Source organism: Melanerpes formicivorus, unplaced genomic scaffold (genome assembly GCF_026170545.1).
Source record: "Melanerpes formicivorus ecotype bairdi unplaced genomic scaffold, bMelFor1.0.p_v2 SCAF_33, whole genome shotgun sequence".
NCBI lineage: Eukaryota > Metazoa > Chordata > Aves > Piciformes > Picidae > Melanerpes > Melanerpes formicivorus.
In genome coordinates this window covers 1,243,777-1,265,350 of record NW_027142385.1, presented here as the reverse complement: position 1 = coordinate 1,265,350, position 21,574 = coordinate 1,243,777, and the positions used below count along the sequence as shown (strand labels likewise).

At 51.6% G+C, this 21,574-nt stretch overlaps 1 protein-coding gene across 1 annotated transcript in view; it reads left to right on the top strand.

The window, feature by feature from the left end:
- ASTN2 (astrotactin 2) overlaps positions 1 to 21,574 on the top strand; it is a 438,091-nt gene that overhangs the window by 118,454 nt on the left and 298,063 nt on the right. Inside the window, exon 3 of the mRNA XM_068155636.1 lies at positions 2,778 to 3,162. Coding sequence (XP_068011737.1) covers positions 2,778 to 3,162 — 385 coding nt within the window. The remainder of the gene's footprint in view (positions 1 to 2,777; positions 3,163 to 21,574) is intronic.

Genomic DNA, 21,574 nt, shown 5'->3' with positions numbered 1-21,574 from the left:
CCCCCCCCGACTTTTCCCCAGGAAGCTCTCCCGGTGTCTGTGGCATGGTTAAACAGCTGCTCATGCAGAGTCAGGGAGGAAAGGAGAGTGGTGAAACCAAGTTGTCTGCTCTGAGCCCATGAGTGTTCGCCCCAGGGGCTGGCACAGGCACCCCCAGCCTTTCCTGGGTGGGAAAGGGATGTTTGTCTTGGTGGCTGACAGAGTGGAGGTGTCCAGCTCGTCCCCAAAGAATGCAGGAGCAGGGCCTGGACTAAGAACCTTTAGCTTTTTATGGTAAGAGTGGTCAGGCATTGCAACAGGCTGCCTAGGGAGGTGGTGGAGTCACCATCCATGGAGTGTTCAAAAGAAATGTGTAGACATGGCACTTTGGGAGGTGGTTTAGTGGGCATGGTGAGGTTAAGTTGATAGTTAGTCTTGATGATCTTAGAAGTCTTTTCCAGATGAACCTATTTTGTGCTTCTATGATTCCTTGAGCCAGCTCTGTCACTCCTGAGCCATGGTGGAGAATGGCACAGTAACAGCCTCTGTGCTTTTATGCCTTTGTGTAATTTCTTCCATGCAGAGAGATCTTCAAACATAGAATGGGTTGGAAGGGACCCTTAGAGGTCATCTATTTCCTTGCTGCAGGGGCATTGAGGCACATCTGGATCAAATCCTTAAGAGCCCAGTCCAAGCTAACCTGGAATGGTTCCAGGCATCTAGCACCTCTATAGGCAGCCTGAGCCAATGTAAAACATTTCTTCCTTCTTTCTAGTCTGTTTCCCTCTTTCAGTTTGAAACTGTCACCCCTTGTCCTGTCACAACAGGTCCTGTGAAAAAGTCTGTCCCCATCTTTCTTGTCAGCTGCTTTAAATACTAAGAGGCCACAAGAAGGTCTCCCTGCAACCTTCTCTTCTCCAGGTGGAGCAATCCCAACTCTTCCAGCCCCCACATAATTTGTGCATATCCAAACCTCCCCTGGTCCCTCACCAAAAAGGTTAACATTCCTGTGCTGAGGATTCCAGCATTAGGGAAGCCAAACTGAGCAATGTCCTTCTGAATCTCTGGGTCTAATTTAGGGGAAGAGATGTGGAGTTCCTGTTGGGAGATGCTGTCCTGGGCTCCTTTCTGCAGCACATCATGGTGCTGGGGTGGTCCAGGGAAGCATCTCTGCTTTGCTCCTGAGGCCTGTCTCCCAGCTAACTCGTTCTGCAAGCTGCAATTTTTGATGCCAGCTCTTTACAGCTGATCTTGTTTACAAGTCAGAGCCGTGCTCTGGGTACATCACAGTGCTTTGTATCAAACACAGGGGGAAGCTCTGCACGTCTTGCTCTGGTTTTCCACGCTCTGTGGAGCTCTGGGCTGTGACATTCCCAGAGCCAGCCGAACGCCCGCCCTGCCCTGGCTGTTCCACGTCGTGCTGTGAAGCCCCAACTGCTCACACTGCTCCTGATTTACATGCCCTGCTTTGCTTGTCTGCCACGGGATAAAACTGCTCCAGAGACGCAGAGATTAGGAGGCTGGAAGCTGGCACACGCTCAGCTCCTGCCTGCGCAGGCTCAGCTCCTGAGTTTCACCTCCAGAGCAGGCAGAGGCAGGGCTGGCTCCGTTTGGCACTTCCCAGCCTGGCTCCTGTGGGAGGAGAGGTCACCTCCGTGGACATACAGTGTCCAGAGGAGGGCCACGAGAGTGATCAGGGGACTGGCAGAGCTGCCATCTGAGGAAAGGTTGAGAATTGGGTTTGTTCAGCCTTGAGAAGAGAAGGGTTAGGGGAGACCTTATTACTATGGACCAGTACATAAAGATTGGCTACCAGGGGGATGGAGGCTCCCATTTTATGAGTAGTGCCAGTTACTGCTGGAGAGGTTCTGATTGAACTCCAGAAGAAAATGTTTCCCCATGAGAAACTGGATGCTGGAATGATCTCCCAAGGGAAGCAGTGGATCCCCCTACACTAGACAGTTTTATGACTCAGCTTGACAGGGTGCTGACCAGCTCATTTCAACTACACTAGCACCTAGAAAGATTGGGACAGATGATCCTTGGGGTGCCTTCCAAGCTGGCATTCTGTGATAGAGAGGTTTAGGAAGTTAATTTGTTTTGTATCAATTGAATATCATGATGTAATTAGGATTTGTATTGACTACAATTTGGATGTGGGGAAGAGGAGAGCTTTACAGTGAAGGTTTTGGTCTGGAATATGTTGTGCTGTGTCCCCAGGTCTGCAGCTAAAGTCTCATTGAAACCTTTGGCAGATCACAAGCAGAAATGATGGAGCTGGAGTTAACCATGCCCAGGGGAGCGGTGGTTGCGTGGTGCAGTTTGTAGCACCTTTGTTTGTGTGAATTGTTGTGTGTCTCTGCTGAGGCCTTACTGCTCCCTGGGTGCTGGCTGGGTTGTTTTGATGAGGTGTTTTCCCCTAATTGGTGAGGATGTGATCACCTCCTTTCTCATCTCCCCATGCAGGGTGGGAGAGGGAGTTTGCCCACTTCAGACTTTGTGCATGTGTGTGGGCAAGAACAAAGTCCCTAGGAGAGTGGGCAGAGCTGAGCCAGGGGTCTCACTGTGCTGTCCCCACCTAAAAGCTACCTCTGGCACTCAGCTCCACCTGCCTGTTGTATCCTGCCCCCCAGGTGGCTGCTCCATGAGCCCACCCAGGTGTACCTCGTGGAGTGCTGATGAAAAGCTGCTTCAGAGGGAAAAGGGGAGGGTCTGTGGCTGCCGGTCACAGTCTCTCCTGAGCCACCCCTGTGCTTCCTGGCCCATCTCCTGACCCTTGCCCTTTGCTGTGCTTGCAGGGCGGGCTGATCGCGCTGCTGCTGCTCCTCTTGGTCTTCATGGTGGCTCTGTACGCGCAGCGCCGCTGGCACAAGCGCCGCCGCATCCCGCAGAAGAGCGCCAGCACCGAGGCCACCCACGAGATCCACTACATCCCCTCGGTGCTGCTGGGCCCCCAGGCCCGCGAGAGCTTCCGCAACTCCCGCCTGCAGGCCCACAACTCCGTCATCGGGGTGCCCATCCGCGAGACCCCCATCCTGGACGACTACGAGGACGAGGAGGAGGAGGAGACCCCGCGCCGGGCGGAGCCCAGCACCAGGGAGGATGAGTTCGGCAGCCAGGTGACGCGGACGCTGGAGAGCCTGGGCCGGGCTGGGGAGGAGAAGCCTGACTACGAGAAGAAAGGTTTGTGGCTTTGCTTGCTCCTCTTTCCCTCTCCCCATCCCCTGCTGGGGTGTCTGCCCCGTGCACTGTCACCTGGAGGGGTGACTCCATCCAGAGTCCCTGGGCCTGGCACTTGGCTCTCCAGGCTTTGGTCCTCAGCACTCATCTGTGAGGTATTGTGCAGACCTTGTCCTAGTGCTGCTCTTCCTGAGAAGAGAACCACCTTTAGATGGTGCTGGGGAAACTGAGGCTCCATAGCTGTGAGCCCTCAGCTGTCGCTGCCAGCTCCAAGGACCAGGTCTTGCAGCACTTCCTGGCTGTGCTTTAATGGTGGCTCAGGTGCCAGAGGGACATGTGAGCTGCGTGCCCCGCAGAGGTGTGTTCATAGGGTTTGACACATCCCTTTGTCAACATCCTCTTCCAGAACCAGTCATGAGCCTGCCTTGTGTGATGAGCCAGGAAGCTGATGGCTCTGCTTTCAGGCTTGGTGGTGTCTCTTGTCAGTGGCAGAGACTTCTGTGAAAGCCCTGGTGGGTTAGGGGATGCCTGGCTGGGGGAACAGAGTGGGCATTTCCTCTGGGAGTGGAGGTGCTCTCTTGCCATGGGCTTGTGCAGAATCATGTACAGGACAACGTGAAGCAGTCATTCCTGCTGCTCCAGCAGTGCTGTGTCTCCTCATCCTCAACAGGATGGGAGTGCTGGGTTTCATCCTGGCTCTTTGCTGTGGGTGAGTGCTAGAGTATGGGCATCGATAAATCTATAATGCTGATCAATATCTAAAGGGAGGATGTCAAGGGAACGGGGCCAGACCTTTTTCAGTGGTGCCCAGTGACAGGAAGAAGCACAGAGCTCAATCCATGTGGATCTGATGAATGAATCCTGACCCTGTGAACCATTTCCTACCCGTGGTGTTTGGTGTGTCAGGCAGTGCTGTATAGCACCTGTAGGTCAGATTGGAAAGAAGCCTCTGCAGCTCTATAGATGGGGGACCTGGCTGCTGCCTGTCCCTGTGGTGCTGATTGCCTGTAAGGTGCAATATTGGATCTTGATGCTGTTGGATAGGATAAATCCCCTGCCAGGCACCTGGACTGAGGTGCCTGTTCCTGAGCAGGTGAGGTGCTACAGAAAGTCCCAGTGGGGTGCCTGTGAGTGAAGCAATCGAACAAGGCCATAGGAAGTTGCTGATAGTTGGATACAACAGTGTTGTCTGTGGTGACACTGTGTCATCTCACCTTGTTGCTGGCTGTGCTGGGCATGTGGAAGCAGAGGGGAGTCCATGTGGAAAGGACTGAGCAGCTGGGGTGGCACATTACCTGCTATCAGCCTGCACAGGCTCTCCTGAGAGAGGAGAGGACCAAACCATGGGTGGCAGGTGCTGGTGGTGACTCAGTGCTCTACTGGAAGCACTCAGGAGCTCTAAGAGGAAACCAATATGAGAGCCCATATAAAGCAGCCTAGGCTGGCCACTCAGTTTAGTTGGTTTCTTACCTGCAAATAAAACTTGAGCTTCCAAGCTATGTGGTTCTGCACTTGGAGTACTGTGGGTGAGAGGACCAGGCAGGGTCTAGGGGCAGTCTCACTGCCTGTGAAGGAGGCTGGAGGGACCATGGGCTGCACGGGGCCGACTGCATGACTCGGGGGGGATGTTTCAGCAGCGCTTTCCCCAGAGTGTTTCAGCTAATGCACACTTGATTGCCTGCCTTTCTAAAGTCTATCTCTCAGAAGCTGCAACACCCACCCACCTCTGCTTATTGAAATGTCATTAGGAGCCATTTAATGTTGTTCACCTGCACTGCACAGGGAAGCACATTTGAATAAACAAAAGCAAAGTACATTAGTGCTAATTGCTGAATGACTGTGAGCAGGGGTGAGAGAAGGATGTGCTGGGTGTCTCTGTGCAGGGAAGGGGCTCTTGAGGCAGTGCTGACCCCTCCCCTCCCTTCTTGTGAGTGTGTGGGATTCCCATAAAAACTGAGTGGTCCCTAGCAGAGCACCCATGGTGGCTGGGATGGGGGGCAGGGGTGGGGACAGGGACTCTTCTAGGCTCTGCAGAGGAGACTGCAGCTCTGAGCAGTGGAGCCAGGGAGAGCCCAGCTGACACATTGTGTGTGTGAAGCAGGTCCCTGCACTTGTGACGGTCATAAGTGGTGGCTGAGGTTGTGTTTCTTCCACCTTTAAAGTGCTTTTTACTCTTCCCCCCTGTTAAACAAAGCTATTACGACAGTGACAGTTAGCATTGCTCAGACAAACGCAGAGGTGCCCAGAGGTCCATCTGCCCTCCTGGAGTGCTGATCTGAGCATCCCTTTTGGCATCCCCCTTCATGTATGCCTGGCCCGGGGTGTTAAGAGATGTTTCCCCGACCCTCTGCTCAGTGAGAATGAGCAAATGAAAGCCTTCATAGATCTTAACTGAGCTTACCCCTTTTATTCTTTCATATTCTCTTCTTTGTTTTGCTTTTCTATAAATTATTTAGAGTTGTGTGAGTGGGGAAGACAGCAGTAACTGCAATTCAGTCCGCTTCGAACATAACAGTAAACAAGATCTAGGGCAGAATATTAAACTATCCAAGGGCTTCAGGAATTGGCAATAAAGAACTTCTTACACTGACTGAAAAATCTACACACACACCCCCAAGCTGGGGCTGCAAGTTGCCTGCAGGGCCAAGGCTACCCCAGGCTGTGAGAGATGTTCACAAATACTCCCACCAGTTCAGCTTGTGATGCTGTCAGGCTTTGAACCTTCTATCACGGCAGGTTTGTGCCTTGCCTGGACTGATCCTTCCAATCTGTGCTGGTTCACACTGTGTTTCCTCCTAGATGTGCATGTTTCCCCCTTGGATGAGGCTTTGCTTAAGGAGTCAAGCTATGATATGCACTCATTGCTCCTCGCTGCTGAAGCTGGACAGAGCCTGGGTTGCAAAGGGCAAGGTGGTTGTAGGTCAGATCTAGGATCTCTAGGCTAGAAATATGACTACAGGTTGTGAGCTTTGCTCTCTGACCTAGTTTGCACATACTTTGGAGACATGGTGATTCAGGAGGTGTTGGACATGCCTGCAAGCAGCAGATGCAGCCAGGATTCCTGCAGGGATGTGGCAGGTGGGGTGGAGGAGCTGCAGTTGGTGTGAGCTGACACACCATGTACCTGGAGATCCCTGGGGGCTGGAAATCAGTTCTGTTCAGGCACAGTTTTGCAGGTGGATTAAAGAGGGATGCATCAAGGGAAGCCCAGATGCAAACAGAGAATCACAGAATGGCTTGAGTTGGAAAGGATCTGAAAGATCATCCAGGTCCAACCACCCTGCCATGGACAGACACCTTCCACGAGCCCAGGGTGCTCAAGGCCCCATCCAAAGCTGGTCTTAAACATTTCCAGGGATGAGCATGGCCCTAGGTTGAGGAAAGGGTCAGCCTTCACCCTGTGCCTGACTGCAAGGCCAGAGCTGGCAGGTTTTGGTGTGATAACCAGGGCTGGGTGACAAGCTGTGCCGAAATCCCAGGGTGTCCATCAGCACCCAAGGGGGAAAAGCTCTCCTTGCTGCTCTTGCAGTGTAGCATTGTGATAAGACATCAGCTGGGGCTTGTCAGTGGGCTCCAAATGGTATCATCGCTGGGGCTGTCACTAGAGGCTCTTTCAAGTGTCACTTCCCAGCATTAATTACCAGGGATGGCAAATCCAATGAAGATGGAGCATTTCAGCTCGACCTCCACCTGCCTGCACTCGCTGCTTGTGCCCTGTGCCAGGCAGTGATTGATTCACAGGTGCCTGGTTCTGCTGGTGGCAAGGGCTGTCCTTCATTTGGGATTTGTGCACCTCATGCTGCACAGCTGGTTTGGCCTCAGGTGCCCATTCCATGAGGAAGAGTGTGGGGTTTTTGTTCCTTATGTGGAGCTTCTGCATGCATCAGGGTTGGACAGGGAATTGGGCTGGGGAGAGTGGCTGGAAAGTTGTTTAGCAGAAGAGGACCTGGGGGCACTGGTTGACAGCAATGTGCTCAACAGCATCCTGGCCTGGATTAGTAGAAGTGTGGCCAGCAGGACCTAGGAAGTGGTCCTGCCACTGTACTGGACACTAGTGAGGCTGCACCTTGAATTCTGGGTTCAGTTTTGGGGCCCTCACTACATGGAGGTGCTGCAGCATGCCCAGAGAAGGATGAAGAGCTAGCGAAGGGCCTGGAGAATAGGGCTGGTGAGGAATGGCTGAGGCAACTGGGGTTGCTTTGTCTGGAGAATAGACTGAAGGGAGACCTTCTGGCTCTCTACAGCTCCCCAAAAGGAGGTGGCAGTGAGGTGGTGGTTGATCTCTTGTTCCTAATATCAGGTGGTAGAACAAGAGGAAATGGCCTGAAATTGTGTCAGGGGAGGTTTAGGTTGGACATCAGGGAAAATTCCTTTTCTGCAGAGTGGTGAGACATTGGAACAGCTGCTCAGGGGCGTGGTGGAGTCACCATGCCTGAAAGTGTTCAAGAAAAGTGTGGCCATGGTACATTGGGACATGGTTTAATGGCCATGGTGGTGTTGGGATGATGGTTGGACTCAATCTTTGAGAGCTTTTCCAGGCAAAACAATTCTGTGATCCTGTGACTCTGCCACATAACAAAATGGAAAGCAAAGTCCCTGCTTGGGAGGCTGAGCAGCACAAATGCAGATTTTGGGCAAGCAGGGCACGGCTCAGTGAGCCAAGCTTTTCCCCCCCAGAAGTCTCAGGCAGGGCTCTGCGGCGCTGCAGCTGGGAAGGCTGCTCCCGCGCGTGCCGGAGCATCTGAAGTGAAGCCCAGAGCAAACACAACGCAGGAGCAATGTGCTGAATAATGACAGCCAGCAACAAGCGTGTCTGAGTGATAAAGTTAATGAAATTACAGGTTCTGACCTGATACCAGGCTCTGCTGTGGGTAGATAAACAGCAGGGCAAAGATGAGATGTTTATTTCTCCCCAGCTGCAGTTGTAATCAGGATGCACTGTGCAGGGCCATTAACATTATTACTGTTATGCAAAATCATTTTTGACTTGGGGGAAAGAAGAGGGAGGGGAATGGAGAAAAAAAGAAAGGGAAAGAAAGAGAAAATCCCCCCAACTCTCTGGAAAATGGAAAGCTGACAAAATTAGAATTGCAGCAGGAGCACAAAGTGACCTGGTGACATTGCACAGAGCCCAGATGAATTGAGGCAGAAGAAAAATCTGAGGCAGCTTAAGAAAAGCAGGGGGATGGGGTTGTTAAAATAACAAACAGGGTAAGGCAGGTGGCAGCAGCCCTAAAGAGCCAAGGAAGATCCCTTTGTACTGCTCTGGAAAGGGGGCTATGTCCTCTCCTCTTGGTTTTGGGGTCTGGTCTCTCTGGTAGTTAAAGGTTTTCAGGGATCTTGTGTCCCATGGGTCTGTGTGGAGTGAAGTGTTTGGGGTCTTGGTCTCTGCTGAGGAGCCTCCCACGTCCCAACCCAGTCCTTGTGTGCACTGTTCTGAAGTTAAGATTTGGGTCACTTTGTGCAGGTGTTGTCACTGCTCTCACTGCCTCTGCCCTCACTCCTCTGGGTAGTTTCCAGTCCATGATTCTGATGATTTCTGCTCTCCTGCCTTTCCCAAGCAGATGGCCTCAAGCTCCAGCCCTTTGGGAATTCTTAACTTGCTTTTATTTTTTAATATACACAGCTCTCATCTTTACCAACGTGGTTTCACCCTACAGCAGCAGGAGCCCTTTGCTTCTGTCCATCATAGAGTCATTTTGGTTGGAAAAGACCTTTACAATCATTGAGTCCAATCGTTACCAGGTGGTGTTTGAGGGGCTTTGGCCCTCAGTCCATGGCAGGTGGAATAGAATAGGATAGGATTAACCAGGTTGGAAAAGACCTTTTAGATTGAGTCCAGCCTATCACCCAACACCATCTAATCAACTAAACCCTGGCACTAAGTGCCTCATCCAGTCTCTTCCTGAACACCTCCAGTGATGGGCAGCACATTCCAATGGCCAATCTCTCTTTCTGGGAAGAATGTCTTCCTAACACCCAGCCTAAACCTCCCCTGGTGCAGCTTGAGACTGTATCCTCTTGTTCTGGTGCTGTTTGCCAACTCCCACTTGGCTACAACCTCTCTTCAGGTAGTTGTAGACAGCAAGAAGGTCTGCCCTGAGCCTCCTCTTCTCCAGGCTAAGCAACTCCAGCTCTCTTAGCCTTTCCTCATATGGCTCCCCAACTTTGTTGCCCTTCTCTGGACACCTTCCAGCAACTCAACATCTTTCCTAAACTAAGGAGCCCAGAACTGGACACAGGACTCAAGGTGTAGCCTAACCAGTGCTGAGCACCAGGCACAATGACCTCCCTGCTCCTGCTGGCCGCACTATTCCTGATGCAGGCCAGGATGCTATTGACCACCTTGGCCCCCTGGGCACACTGCTGGCTCATGTTCAGCTGCTGTCAACCAGTACCCCCAGTTCCCTTTCTGCCTGGCTGCTCTCAGCCACTCTGAGCCCAGCCTGTAGCACTGCCTGGGGTTGTTGTGGCCAACGTGTAGAACCTGGCACTTAGGTGTGTTCAATCTGCATCCCCAGATGGGACACACTGGATGCACAGAGGTGGAATTACTACATGAAGGCAGATACAAGTCCAGCAGTCCTGAGTGTGAGGTTGCACACAGCGTCCTCAATGAGAAGACTTTGCTAAACTGAGTGTCCTGAGAACCAGTGAGAGGCAGAACTTCTGCCTGGTGAAAAATGAAGGGAAAATAGACGTTGGACTTGAAAATTGACTATCTGCAATTCTAGTCCTGCAACAAAGGGCCCATCTTTATTTTCTCAGTTTCTTTCATGTTCAAAAAAAAGAACTTTTCAAGCAGGCTTTTGTGTTGGCTTCACAGACTCTGCAGTCTGGGGATGGCCTCCAAGTCTAGACAGGAGACAGGACTTATTACTGATGGTTCCAATGATTAATACCATAGGCATATCAAAGGTGTGGTTGTGCAGTCATCTTGAATTCATATCTCCTGGACTTTCTTCTCACCTGCTGGGTTAACCTAGGTAAACCTCTGAAGTTTCTCTTGCTTAATCCATGGATGTTTTTCTCTGTAGTGATAGCAAGGAGCTTTTGAGCATGCCTGAGAGATGGTCTGGCACCTAGAATAAACCTGGTGATGTAGACCCAGCTTCACTCTGCCGCTGAACGTTTTGGCAACCCTGGTCATGTCACTTAATGGTCCACTCCTCTGTGAGTTGGTGAGGGGAGCAGAGAGCAGTCAGGGCAGTGTGAAGAAACCTTGGGAGCTGCTGGTGTAAGGGATTGTGGTCCCAAAAGCCTCCCAGATAAACTCCTCTGGGTGATGCAGTCTGGGAGAACTGCAGGAGAAGGGTTTTGGCAGAGGAGATCAATGGTTTATGTTTGAGATAACAGCCAAAGGCAGGCAGGAGAAGGGTCCTGGTGATGAGAAGAGGGAGCTTTGTGTGCCACTCAGTAATGCTGGAGCAGCTTTCTGGGGGTTGCTTTCTCAGTCGTCATCTTTTCAGTGCAGACTCCTCTGGAGGAAAGAGGTAAGGGAGAGCTCTGGCCTTAGGTCACAGCTGAGGAAAGACACATTTTGGGGGCTGAGATGTGGAAGAGGAGGACAGGTAGTTAAGGTGTGCACTAAGAGTTTCTATTTGTTATATATGAGCTGTTCAGCCTCTTGGAGGTGAGGCTTAAAGACAGGGTGTCAAGAGGTGGTGCCCTCATAATGGGCAGGGTGAGGATGGTGTCCTGTGTGGTGAGGAGAGGGGAGCCCATGGGCAACGGGAGCGAGATGACTGCACTGATGTTGCTGTACCCAAGCTGCAGCATCCTCAGGGGAACGTTAGGGCCTGGCCAGGCTGGTGGCTGGGTGCCTGCAGGGAGGTTTGTGCTGTGTTGAGCCATCCCTGGCGCCCGTGCCAGAGCTGGGAGCCGCTGTCTGCAGCTGCTGTTTGCTCAGGCAGGCAGATGCAAGGCCACCCTGAATCCAAGCATTAACCGGAGGCTTTCCGAGCCTTTAATAAATAAAACCATGGCTTAAGGTTTGCTGGGGCTGGAGGCTAAAATGGGACAATATGTGTCAAGCTGGCATCTGATGTGTCTTGGGGCTCTGTCTTCTTTCCAGTGCCCTGATGGGATCGTGACCCTCGTTGTACGTGATCAGCTTTTCCCGGCTCTAATCCCTGCCAGCTCCTTGCGTAACTCACAGAGACTTTTGGAAGCGTGTGGCCAGGCAGCCTGCCACTGCAAAGTGGGGTTTGCTGAAGCCTGCTATGCCTGGCTGAAAACCCAGCTGCAAAGTTCAGCTTTAAATGAGTAAAATTAAAAAAAACTAACTAAGTAAAAAAAGGCCCCACCAGGGTAGAGATTGGGTCCCAGTTCGGGAAAGCATTTAAGGACATGCTTAGCTGGTGTCTTCAGTTATTACAGACATGAAACAGGCCTTGAAGCCCCCCCATGCTTAATGCCAGAGAAGGGCAACAGGGCTGGGGAGAGGCCTTGAGCACAAGCCCTATGAGGAGAGGCTGAGGGAGCTGGGATTGCTTAGCCTGGAGAAAAGAGGAGGCTCAGGGAAGACCTTATTGCTCTCTACAACTACCTGAAGGGAGGTTGTAGCCAGGAGAGGTTGGTCTCTTCTCCCAGGCAACCAGCACCAGAACAAGAGGACACAGTCTCAGGCTGCACCAGGGGAGGTTTAGGCTGGAGGTGAGGAGAAAGTTCTTCACCGAGAGAGTTGTTAGCCATTGGAATGTGCTGGCCAGGGAGGTGGTGGAGTCCCCATCCCTGGAGGTGTTCAAGAGGGGATTGGACGTGGCACTTGGTGCCATGGGTTAGTCATGAGGTCTGTGGTGACAGGTTGGACTTGATGATCTTTGAGGTCTCTTCCAACCTTGGTGATACTGTGATTCCAACTGATTTGAGTGCATTAATGAGGAGAAGAGGGTCCCCAGTTGCAGATGTTACCACAGATATGCTGTTGGGTCCTTCAGTTTTATGGTGATGCCAACCCTGACTTCCATGTTGATTTGAAGCTGTCCACACCTGCCAGGGGAAGGCTCTGCTTTCCAGAGAAATAAGCACTCTAAATTAGTACAATCAGTGCCTCTCAAGCTCTGACCAGAGAACTCCCAGGATGGTTTCTTTTGGTCACCTCATCACACCAAGCTGGTTGCTTTCATCCTGACTTTGAGTTGTCCCCATCAACATGGTGGGAGGGAGTGATGATCTCTTGGCCTGGTGGTCCTGAAGGACATGTTCCCCCTCCCTTACACCCCCAAGAAAGTGGCCTAAAGCAGCATTATGGATGTGTGGGAGCATGCTCAGGAGGTCTCCCCAGTGAGAGACACAGAATCCCAGCATGGTGGGTGTGGGAAGAGACCTCTGGAGATCATCTACTCCAATGCCCCTGCTAAAGCAGGGTTGCCCAAAATCACAATGTCCTGGTGGGTTTGGAGTCTCTGCAGAGAAGGAGACTCTACAACCTCTCTGGGCTGCCTGCTCCAGGGCTGGGGCTCCCTCATAGCAAAGGAGTTTCTTCTCACGGTCAGGTGGAACCTCCTGGGTTCCAATTTGTGCCTGTTGCCTCTTGTCCTGTCACTGAGCACCACTGAAAACAGTTTGGCCACATTCAACCAGCCTCCAACAGCAGTTCAGAAGGGATGGGGAACCTTCTGGTGACAGGTGACATCCTCTGGTGCTGCATTCCCTCTGGCTGAGGGAGGTGCTGTGCTGGCACATGCTTAATGACTCATTAAGATTTAAACACTACAGCCCTGCCAGGGCTCTTTGTGGCCCACAGCAAGTGTTACTGTTGAGAAAAAGCTGCTTGGTTGGACCCCCTGGTGTGGTTTTCCTGTTTTGTTCCCCTCCCTTCACTATACTCTGCTCATCGACTTCATGAGACGGGGGAAGAAGCAGATGGAGAAGTGGCTTCTAATGGTGCTGCAGGGAGGGGATGAGAAAAGGGATGGTTTAATGTGCCAGCATTTTGCTGAGCATCTTGAAATGGTGGTGGTGTTTTTGAAGTCCTGCTAGTCCATCACCATTCTGAGAGGCTTGAAGGGCTGGCCTCACCCCAATGCTTCCTGACATCCAATGTGAGAAGAAATACCCTTGGCCATCCCCTCTTCCAGGCACAGCTGGGTGACTTCTGCCTCCTCAAGTCTCCAGCAGCTTTCAGTGTGGGTTTCTGTTGCCTTTTGTGGGGCTGCTGATGCCTGGTGGAGATGTCACAGCAGTTCCATGTGCAGGAACCCTGATTTCCCAAACGTCCAAAGTGCTTTTCCTCCAGGCACAATCACAAGCTCACAGAAGATAAGCTGTGAAGTTTTGGCTGTCCAAGGCAAACAAACCATCAGGAAGTATATTTATATAAATGCCAGGCGTGCATTGTTTATCTCTGTGCATCTCTATGAATGTTTGATAAAGCTCTGCATTATTTAAGGCATAGCTGGGTTGTAGGCCAGTTGTTGACCAGGATTAGCTTGGAGATAATTCTTTTTTTCCCCCTCTCCCTGATGCAAGATTGCCCCCCTCCCCAATGGCTGTTTATTCCCTGTGGGAGCCCCTGGTGAATCTTAATTATGCTCCTCTCTCCTGCCTTTCTGGGCTGGCTTGCATCCTGTAGCTGCCTTGTGTGGAGGACCTGTAGTGCCAGCATGAAGGGGCAATGGTTTGAAACTGGAGCAGGGTAGGTATAGGTTGGACATTGGGAGGCAGCTCTTCACCATGAGAGCTGCTGAAATACTGGAATAGGTTGCCCAGGGCTATGGTCAAGGCCCTGTCCTTGCAGACATTCAAGATCAGACTTGAAGTGGCCCTAGGCAGACAGATCTAGCTGGAGATGTCTCTGTTTACTGCAGGGTAGGTTGGACAAGGTGACCCTTGAGGGTCCCTTCCAACCCAATGCAGTCTGTAAATGTGTGACCTGGCAGAGCTTCAGCACTGCTCAGGACTGTCCTTCTGTGTCAACATGGAGCAAAAGTCCTGCCACTGGTTTCTAAAGTCTGGCTGACCAGGACAGTCCCAGATCCCAACATGGTGAGGCTTGGAAGGGACCTCTGGAGATCATGTAGCTCAACTCCCCTGCTGAAGAAGGGTTGCCCACAGCTTGTTGTCCAGGATTACAGTGTCCAGGCATATTTGGAATCCCTTCAGAGAAGGAGACTCCACAACCTCTATGGGCTGCCTGTTTCAGGGCTCTGGCACCCTTAGAGGAAAGCAAGTTTCTCTTCCTGTTCAGATGGACCCTCCTGGGTTCCAGTTTGTGCCCATTGCCCCTTGTCCTGTGATTGGGTACCACTGCAGAGTCTGGGCTGAAGGTGCCCATTTCTGCTGGAAATGTATGGATGTACTGAGCACTCAGGCAGCCCCTGGGCTGCATGGCTCAGGGCTGAAGCTAGTCCAGGTCTTGTTGTCCATAGGAGAGTGACAGCTTTGTCTCAGTCCACGTTGCTTAGCACTTCATCTTGGCTTATAACAGCATTACAGCTCTGCTCAATGTTGTCCCTATCCATCCATCCCAGGCTGATGAGTGTTACAGGATGGGGAACAGGGAGGGCTGCTGCATCACCAGCTTTTTGCTCTGTTTCCATGTCCTCTTCCTCCTGGTTGTGTTCTACCTGGCTAGGGCACCAAGACAGTTCATTTTGTCAGCTGGTTCCTAAGGAAGATGAATCGAGGCTGGGCACCTGTGCTACTATTAGGTCTGCAGGCACCTTCCAGCCCCATTTATCATTAGGCAGTGACCTACCCGAAGGACCAGCAGGAGAGGAAACTTATTAACAAGGTGCTTCAAATCAATCCTTCCTGACGGCCCTGCTGAGTTACAGCGTTTGCTGCGGCGCACCTGCCGGGACCCGTGGGCTCTGCCTGTGCTTGGCTTGGAAGTGGTTTGCTTCCCTTAGCCAGGGCCCCCTGAGTGTTCCTCCAGCTCCAGGTCTTCTCCTGACCCAGCAAACTGTCTCTAAATTCTTTCCTGCTTGCTTCCTGCACCCATGGGAGGTGGGAGATGGTTGGTCCTTGCCTTTGTGCTTGGCTGAAGCTCCTTGGCCCCATTGTATGGCTGAGCTTTGGTGGTTTGCTCTTCTCCTCTTGGCTGATGTTTCTCTCTAGGTCTTTTGTGATGTGGCAGAGTGTCCATGGACAGGTCTCACTTTGCCTCTTGGGCAAAGGGAACCTAGTTTCTAATGAGCACATTTGTTCTGCACTACGCTGCTGAGCAGGGAGCTGGGTGGTGGTTCAGATGGGAGAGAGGTCACTGTGCCATGTTCCCTGCTCACATGGGATGGTTGTTGGCCATCACTGTTCCCAGAGCCCTGCCCATGTCCATCCCTAGGGATATTGGGACTTGCTCACATTCACCTTACAGATGATGAAGTGCTGCTGCCTGGTGTTCAGCCTGCAATTGCTTTGCCTTGATCAGGTGGGGATGGGGCTTTCTCCTGCCCTTGCTGGGTCACTGCCCCAGCTGGCTCCATGGGCAAATCCTCTGGGTTTGTGGAGTCACAGGAGATGAGCGGTGGAGAGAGGGAGCTGGAGGTCAGCGCTGTGCTCTCAAGCTTTGCTCTCTTCCATGCAACATTAGCCCAGGCTGCTTCGTGTTCCCATTAGCACCAAATCAGGAAGCTTCCTCCAGAGTGTTCATATTTAACTTTTCAATTATTGTGTAAGTTGAGGAGCATTAGCTGCTGCTGAGGGCCTGCCCATCTGTCCTGCTCCTCTCCACTTGCTGCATAAATGAACAAGTTACAGTGCCTCATAAAACAAAGGGAACTGAAAGGGTTTATTGCAGTGGAGAATGTGGGAAGCAGAAGTCTCTGGTGGCCTGAACCTTCTCAGTACTGAGGTGTGGAGTGTGATGGGGCAGCATCTCATAGTCAAAGGCAGAAGGAGGAACAGGGTGTAGGGACAAATGGTAGAATGGTTTGGGTTGGAAAGGACCAATAGAGGTCATCCAGTCCAACCCCACTGCAGTCAGCAGGGACATCTGCAGCACTACAGGCTGAGGTCAAAGTGGCTGGAGAGCAGCCAGGCAGAAAGGGTCCTGGGGGTACTGGTTGATGGTAGGCTGAACATGAGCCAGCAGTGTGCCCAAGGGGCCAAGAAGGCCAATGGCATCCTGGCCTGCAGCAGGAAGAGTGTGGCCAGCAGGAGCACAGAGGCCATTCTGCCCTGTACTCAGCGCTGGTTAAGCCACACCTTGAGTCCTGTGTCCAGTTCTGGGCCCCTCAGGTTAGGAAAGATGTTGAGTTGCTGGAAGGTGTCCAGAGAAGGGCAACAAAGCTGGGGAGGGGTTTGGAGCACAGCCCTGTGAGGAGAGGCTGAGGGAGCTGGGGTTGCTTAGCCTGGAGAAGAGGAGGCTCAGAGGAGACCTCATTGCTGTCTACAACTACCTGAAGGGAAGCTGTAGCCGGGTGGGGGTTGGTCTCTTCTTCCAGGCACCCAGCACTAGAACAAGAGGACACAGTCTCAGGCAGCACCAGGGGAGGTTTAGGCTGGATGTTAGGAAGAAGTTCTTCGTAGAAAGATAGCTTGGCCATTGGAATGTGCTGCCCAGGGAGGTGGTGGAGTCACCATCACTGGAGGTGTTTAGGAGGAGACTTGATGGGGTGCTTGGTGCCATGGTTTAGTTGATTAGGTGGTGTTGGATGATAGGTTGGACTCAATCATCTTGGAGGTCCATTCCATTCCAGGCTGCTCAGAGCTCCAAACAGCCTGACCTGGAATATTTCCAGGGAGGGGGCATCTCCAATAACTCTGGGCTACCTGGGCCAGTGTCTCACTACCCTTGATGTACAAAAAATTTCTTCCTTTTATCTAGCCTAGTTTAAACTCATCACCCCTTGTCCTGTCACAACAGACCCTGCTCAAAAGTCTGTCCTCATCTTTTTATTGGCTGCTTTAAGTGCTGAAAGGTCACAAGATGATCTCCCTGGAACCTTCTCCTTCTCCAGACTTAACAATCCCCATCTGCAATGCCTTGTAGGTGTCAGGAAGAATCTTTGCCCTGTAGAATAGCTGAGGCTTTCTCCTGGGAAGGTCCACCCCAGCTGGTGGCAGCCCAGGCAGTGCAGAGCTCTGTCTGCTTCTGCGGGATTATGGAATGAAGCTGGAGGTGGGGAGATTCAGGCTGGATGTGAGGAGGAGGTTCTTCACCATGAGAGTGGTGAAACCCTGGAATGGGTTGTCCAGGGAGGTGGTCGAGGCCCCGTCCCTGGGGGTGTTTAAGAGCAGGCTGGATGAGGCTCTGTCCAGCCTGATCTAGTGTGGGGTGTCCCTGCCCATGGCAGGGGGGTTGGAACTAGATGATCCTTGTGGTCCCTTCCAACCCTGAATGAAACTATGAAACTATGGATGCTCACAAAGCGAAGGTGTGAGGCAGAGGCAGGGAGCAGTGGAGCATGGCTCTTAAGCATTTGGTCTTTTGCAATGTGTTTATAATTATATTGCATTATCTTAATTAGCAACCTGGGAGGGGGGGGGGGAGTGTGGTGGGGGGGAAAGCAGAGGGGGCAGGTAGGAAGGCTGGGAAAGTGTGGGGTGACAAATAACTCCGATTGGGCTGTGACCATGGTTGGAGTTGGAAGCCATGCTATTAATACATGCATTATGCATGTCATGTGATTTCCTAGGGTAAAAAAAAAAAACAACAAAACAAACCCCAACCCAAAACTGGAAGTGTTTTGCAATTACCCAATTCTGAGGAAATTAACATTCCGTGGCATTTCCCAGTAAACGGTTGCTTTGCACACATGAGTGGAGGCAATTAGCTGGGAAGCGACGGAGCACCGTGACTGGAGAGAGGATGAACAAGGGTCAGGGGAGTGAGTCAGTGCTGGGGGGGGAGCTGCTGCAGGCTCCACCTCTGAGTGCCTTTTTGTGGTGGGCTGCTGGTTCCTCCAGGTCTTGCCGGTTAGAGGAGCAGCTGACCTGGCTGCAGCGAGGAGAGGAGCTGCAGGTGTTGTCTTCTGCTCTTTAGTGGCAAAGCTTTGCAATGAAGAGGAAAAGCAATATATGTGCTTGGTCAGAGGAGTTGTGGGTGTCCTGCTGCTCCCCTGGGTTCACATCCCCCCTGCAGGATGCTTAATTGACGTAGGTCTCCATCCCCCACCCACAGCAGAATACAGAATTAACCAAGTTGGAAAAGACCTTCAAGATTATCGACTCCAACCTATCACCTAACACCATCTAATCAACTAAACCATGGCACTAAGTGTCCCATGCAGTCTCTTCCTGAACACCTCCGGTGATGGTGACTCCACCACCTCCCTGGGCAGCACATCCCAATGGCCAACCTCTCTTTCTATGAAGAATACTTTCTTAACATCCAGCCTAAACCTCCTCTGGTGCAGCTTGAGACTTTGTCCTCTTCTTCTGGTGCTGGTTGCTTGGCAGAAGAGACCAACCCCCTCCTGGCTACAACCTCCCTTCAGGTAGTTGTAGGCAGCAAGAAGGTCTCCCCTGAGCCTCCTCTTCTCCAGGCTAAGCAACCCCAACTCCCTCAGCCACTCCTCTTAGTTCTTGTGCTCCAAACAACAGCCTCTCCCAACAGCTCCCTGCCCTCTCACGCACCTCAAGCTTTACTCAAACCTAAGGGAGACTGGTTTTTGGGGGTTGTGTTGTTTTGGTTTGTTTCTTTTTCAGATTTGTTAAACTACTGAAACTTCTGATCCTATCAGGCTGTTGGGTTTTTTTCCTCCCCCCCTGCCTCGTACCAGATAAGGACTGTGCTGGCTCCAAGCCCGGAGCTGAGGGTGGTGGAGAACGGGGAGGGGAAGCAGTCATCTCATGAATATATGAAGGAGGAAAGTACATTTGTTCAGTTTCCTTCAAAGGAGACATCTTAAATGAAGTTTTCTCTCTCCTTCTGCTACCCTCCCCCTCCAATTTGCAAGTAAGATCAGATTTTTTACGTACAAAAATCTTTTTATAGCAGGAGATTTATTAATGGATGTAATAAGGCTATTAATGTATTAATAGCTGCTTATTAATACCTGTGTTTGAAATAAAAATAATGATACATTCTCTATTTTAAAACTCAACAAAAAGGGTCAGGAGAGAAAAGAAAGAAAAAGTCAGGATGGAATACAAGCTGGTTTGCAAAATGCCTCTGGGTTCCCACATCCCTTTGTGCTCCATCCCCAAACCCCTCTGTGCCACAGAGCTGCTTGGAGCAAGAAGGATCTTCCTGCACATTGTGTCCACAGCTTGAGCTGGGAGCCAGCTCTGGCAGAGTGAGTGGTGCCACGTGTGGCATTGCCCCACATGGTGTCCAGAGAAGGGCAACGAGGCTGGGGAGAGGTCTGGAGCACAGCCCTGTGAGGAGAGGCTGAGGGAAATGGGGTTGTTTAGCCCGGAGAAGAGGAGGCTCCTGAGAAACCTTCTTGCTCTCTCCAGCTCCCTGAAGGGAGGTTGTAGCCAGGTGGGGGTTGGTCTCTTCTCTCAGGCAACCAGCACCAGAACAAGAGGACATAGTCTCAAGCTGTGCCAGGGGAAGTTTAGGCTGAAGGTGAGGAGAAAGTTCTTCCCAGAGAGAGTTGTTAGCCATTGGAATGTGCTGCCCAGGGAGGTAGTGGAGTCCTCATCCCTGGAGGTGTTCAAGAGGATGTGGCACTTGGTGCCATGGTTTAGTAGTCATGAGGTGTTGGATGATAGGTTGAACTTGGTGATCTCAGAGGTGTTTTCCCAACTTATTGATTCTATGGGTTCACCTAAGGATGTCTTGGAGATGTCTGCATTGCAGGAGGTGCTTGGTCCCCTGCTGTATGCTGTGTGTGGCTGCTGGTGCTCTTTGCTGTGTGTTTGCATGCCTACACACTGGCCAAAACCAACGTGCCAGCAATGTGTTCTTGTGGCAAACAAAGCCAATAGTGTCCTGGGATGCCTCAGCAAGAGTCTGGCCTGCAGGTTGAGGAGGGTTCTCACTCTGCTTTACCCTGGTGAGGCTGCACCTGAAGTACTGTGTCTAATTCTGGGCTCCCTGGTTTAAGAGAGAAAGGAAACTATTGGAGAGGGTCCAATGGAGGCTGAGGGGACTGAAGCAGCTCTCTGAGGAGGAAAGGCTGAGAGACCTGGGTCTGTTTAGCCTCGAGAACAGCAGCCTGAGAGAGGATCTGACCAACACCTAAAGGGTGGGGTACAAGAGAATGGGACCTGACTCTTCAGTGGTGCTGGTTACAGGACAAGGGGCAGCAGGCTTAAACTGGAACCCAGGCTCAAACTGAACATGAGGAGAAAATTTGTTGTGAGGGTGCTGCAGCCCTCGAGGAGGCTGCCCAGAGAGATTGTGGTGTCTCCATTTCTGGAGAGATTCCAAACCCACCTGAATATTGTGATCCTGGGAAGCTGCTGGGGTGACCCTGCTTTAGCAGGGGGTTTGGACTGGATGATCTGCACAGGTCCCTTCCATTTTGTGATGGGAAATAGATAGATAGATAGATACATAGATAGATAGATATCTGTATCTCTACATATCTGCCCTGAGTTGGTTGTGTAATGCATCCAGCAGTCTCCTAGCATTTCTAAAAGATGGTGTGCCTGCATGTGGTGTGTGATGGAGTCTGGTGGAAAGCAGGTGATTGATGGGGCCAGAGGCTTTTGCTCAAGTGGTGGTAAAAGGTTTTGGTGGCTGTAGAAAGTGATGGAGAGGTGAAGGTCTCAATGATTTTCCTGTCTTTGTTGTATCCACTGTGCTGCATGGCAGGACATCATTCTTGAGATGTGTTTTCATCCAAACAGAAGAAAAGGCTCCAGGGAGACTTTAGAGTGGCCTTCCAGTGCCTGAAGGGGGCTACAAGAATGCTGGGTAGGGACATTTTATAAGGGCTTGGGATGATAGGATGAGAGGGAAGAGATTTAAGGTGGAGGAGAGTAGATTTAGACTGGGCATTAGAAGTTCTTTACAGTGAGGGTGGTGAGACACTGAAACAGGTTGCCTAGGGAGGCTGTGGATAGAATAGAATAGATCAGGTTGGAAGAGACCTTCAAAGTCGAGTCCAACCTATCATCCAACACCACCTAATCAACTAACCCATGCATCCAAGCAATCCATCAAGTCTCCTCCTGAACACCTCCAATGATGGTGACTCCACTACCTCCCTGGGCAGTCCATTCCAATGGGCAATCACTCTCTCTGTGTAGAACCTCTTCCTAACCTCCAGCCTAAACCTCCCCTGGCACAGCTTGAGACTGTGTCCTCTTGTTCTGGTGCTGCTTGCCTGGGAGAAGAGACCAACCTCCGCCTGTCTGCAACCTCCCTTAAGGTAGTTGTAGAGAGCAATAAGGTCTGCCCTGAGCCTCCTCTTCTCCAGGCTAAGCAACCCCAGCTCCCTCACTCTCTCCTCTTAGGGCTTGTGTTCCAAACCCCTCACCAACTTTGTCCTCTCCCTGGCAGTGTTCAAAGCCAGGTTGGATGGGGCTTTGAGCAAGTTGGTCTAGTGGAAGGTGTCTCTGCTCATGGCAGGGG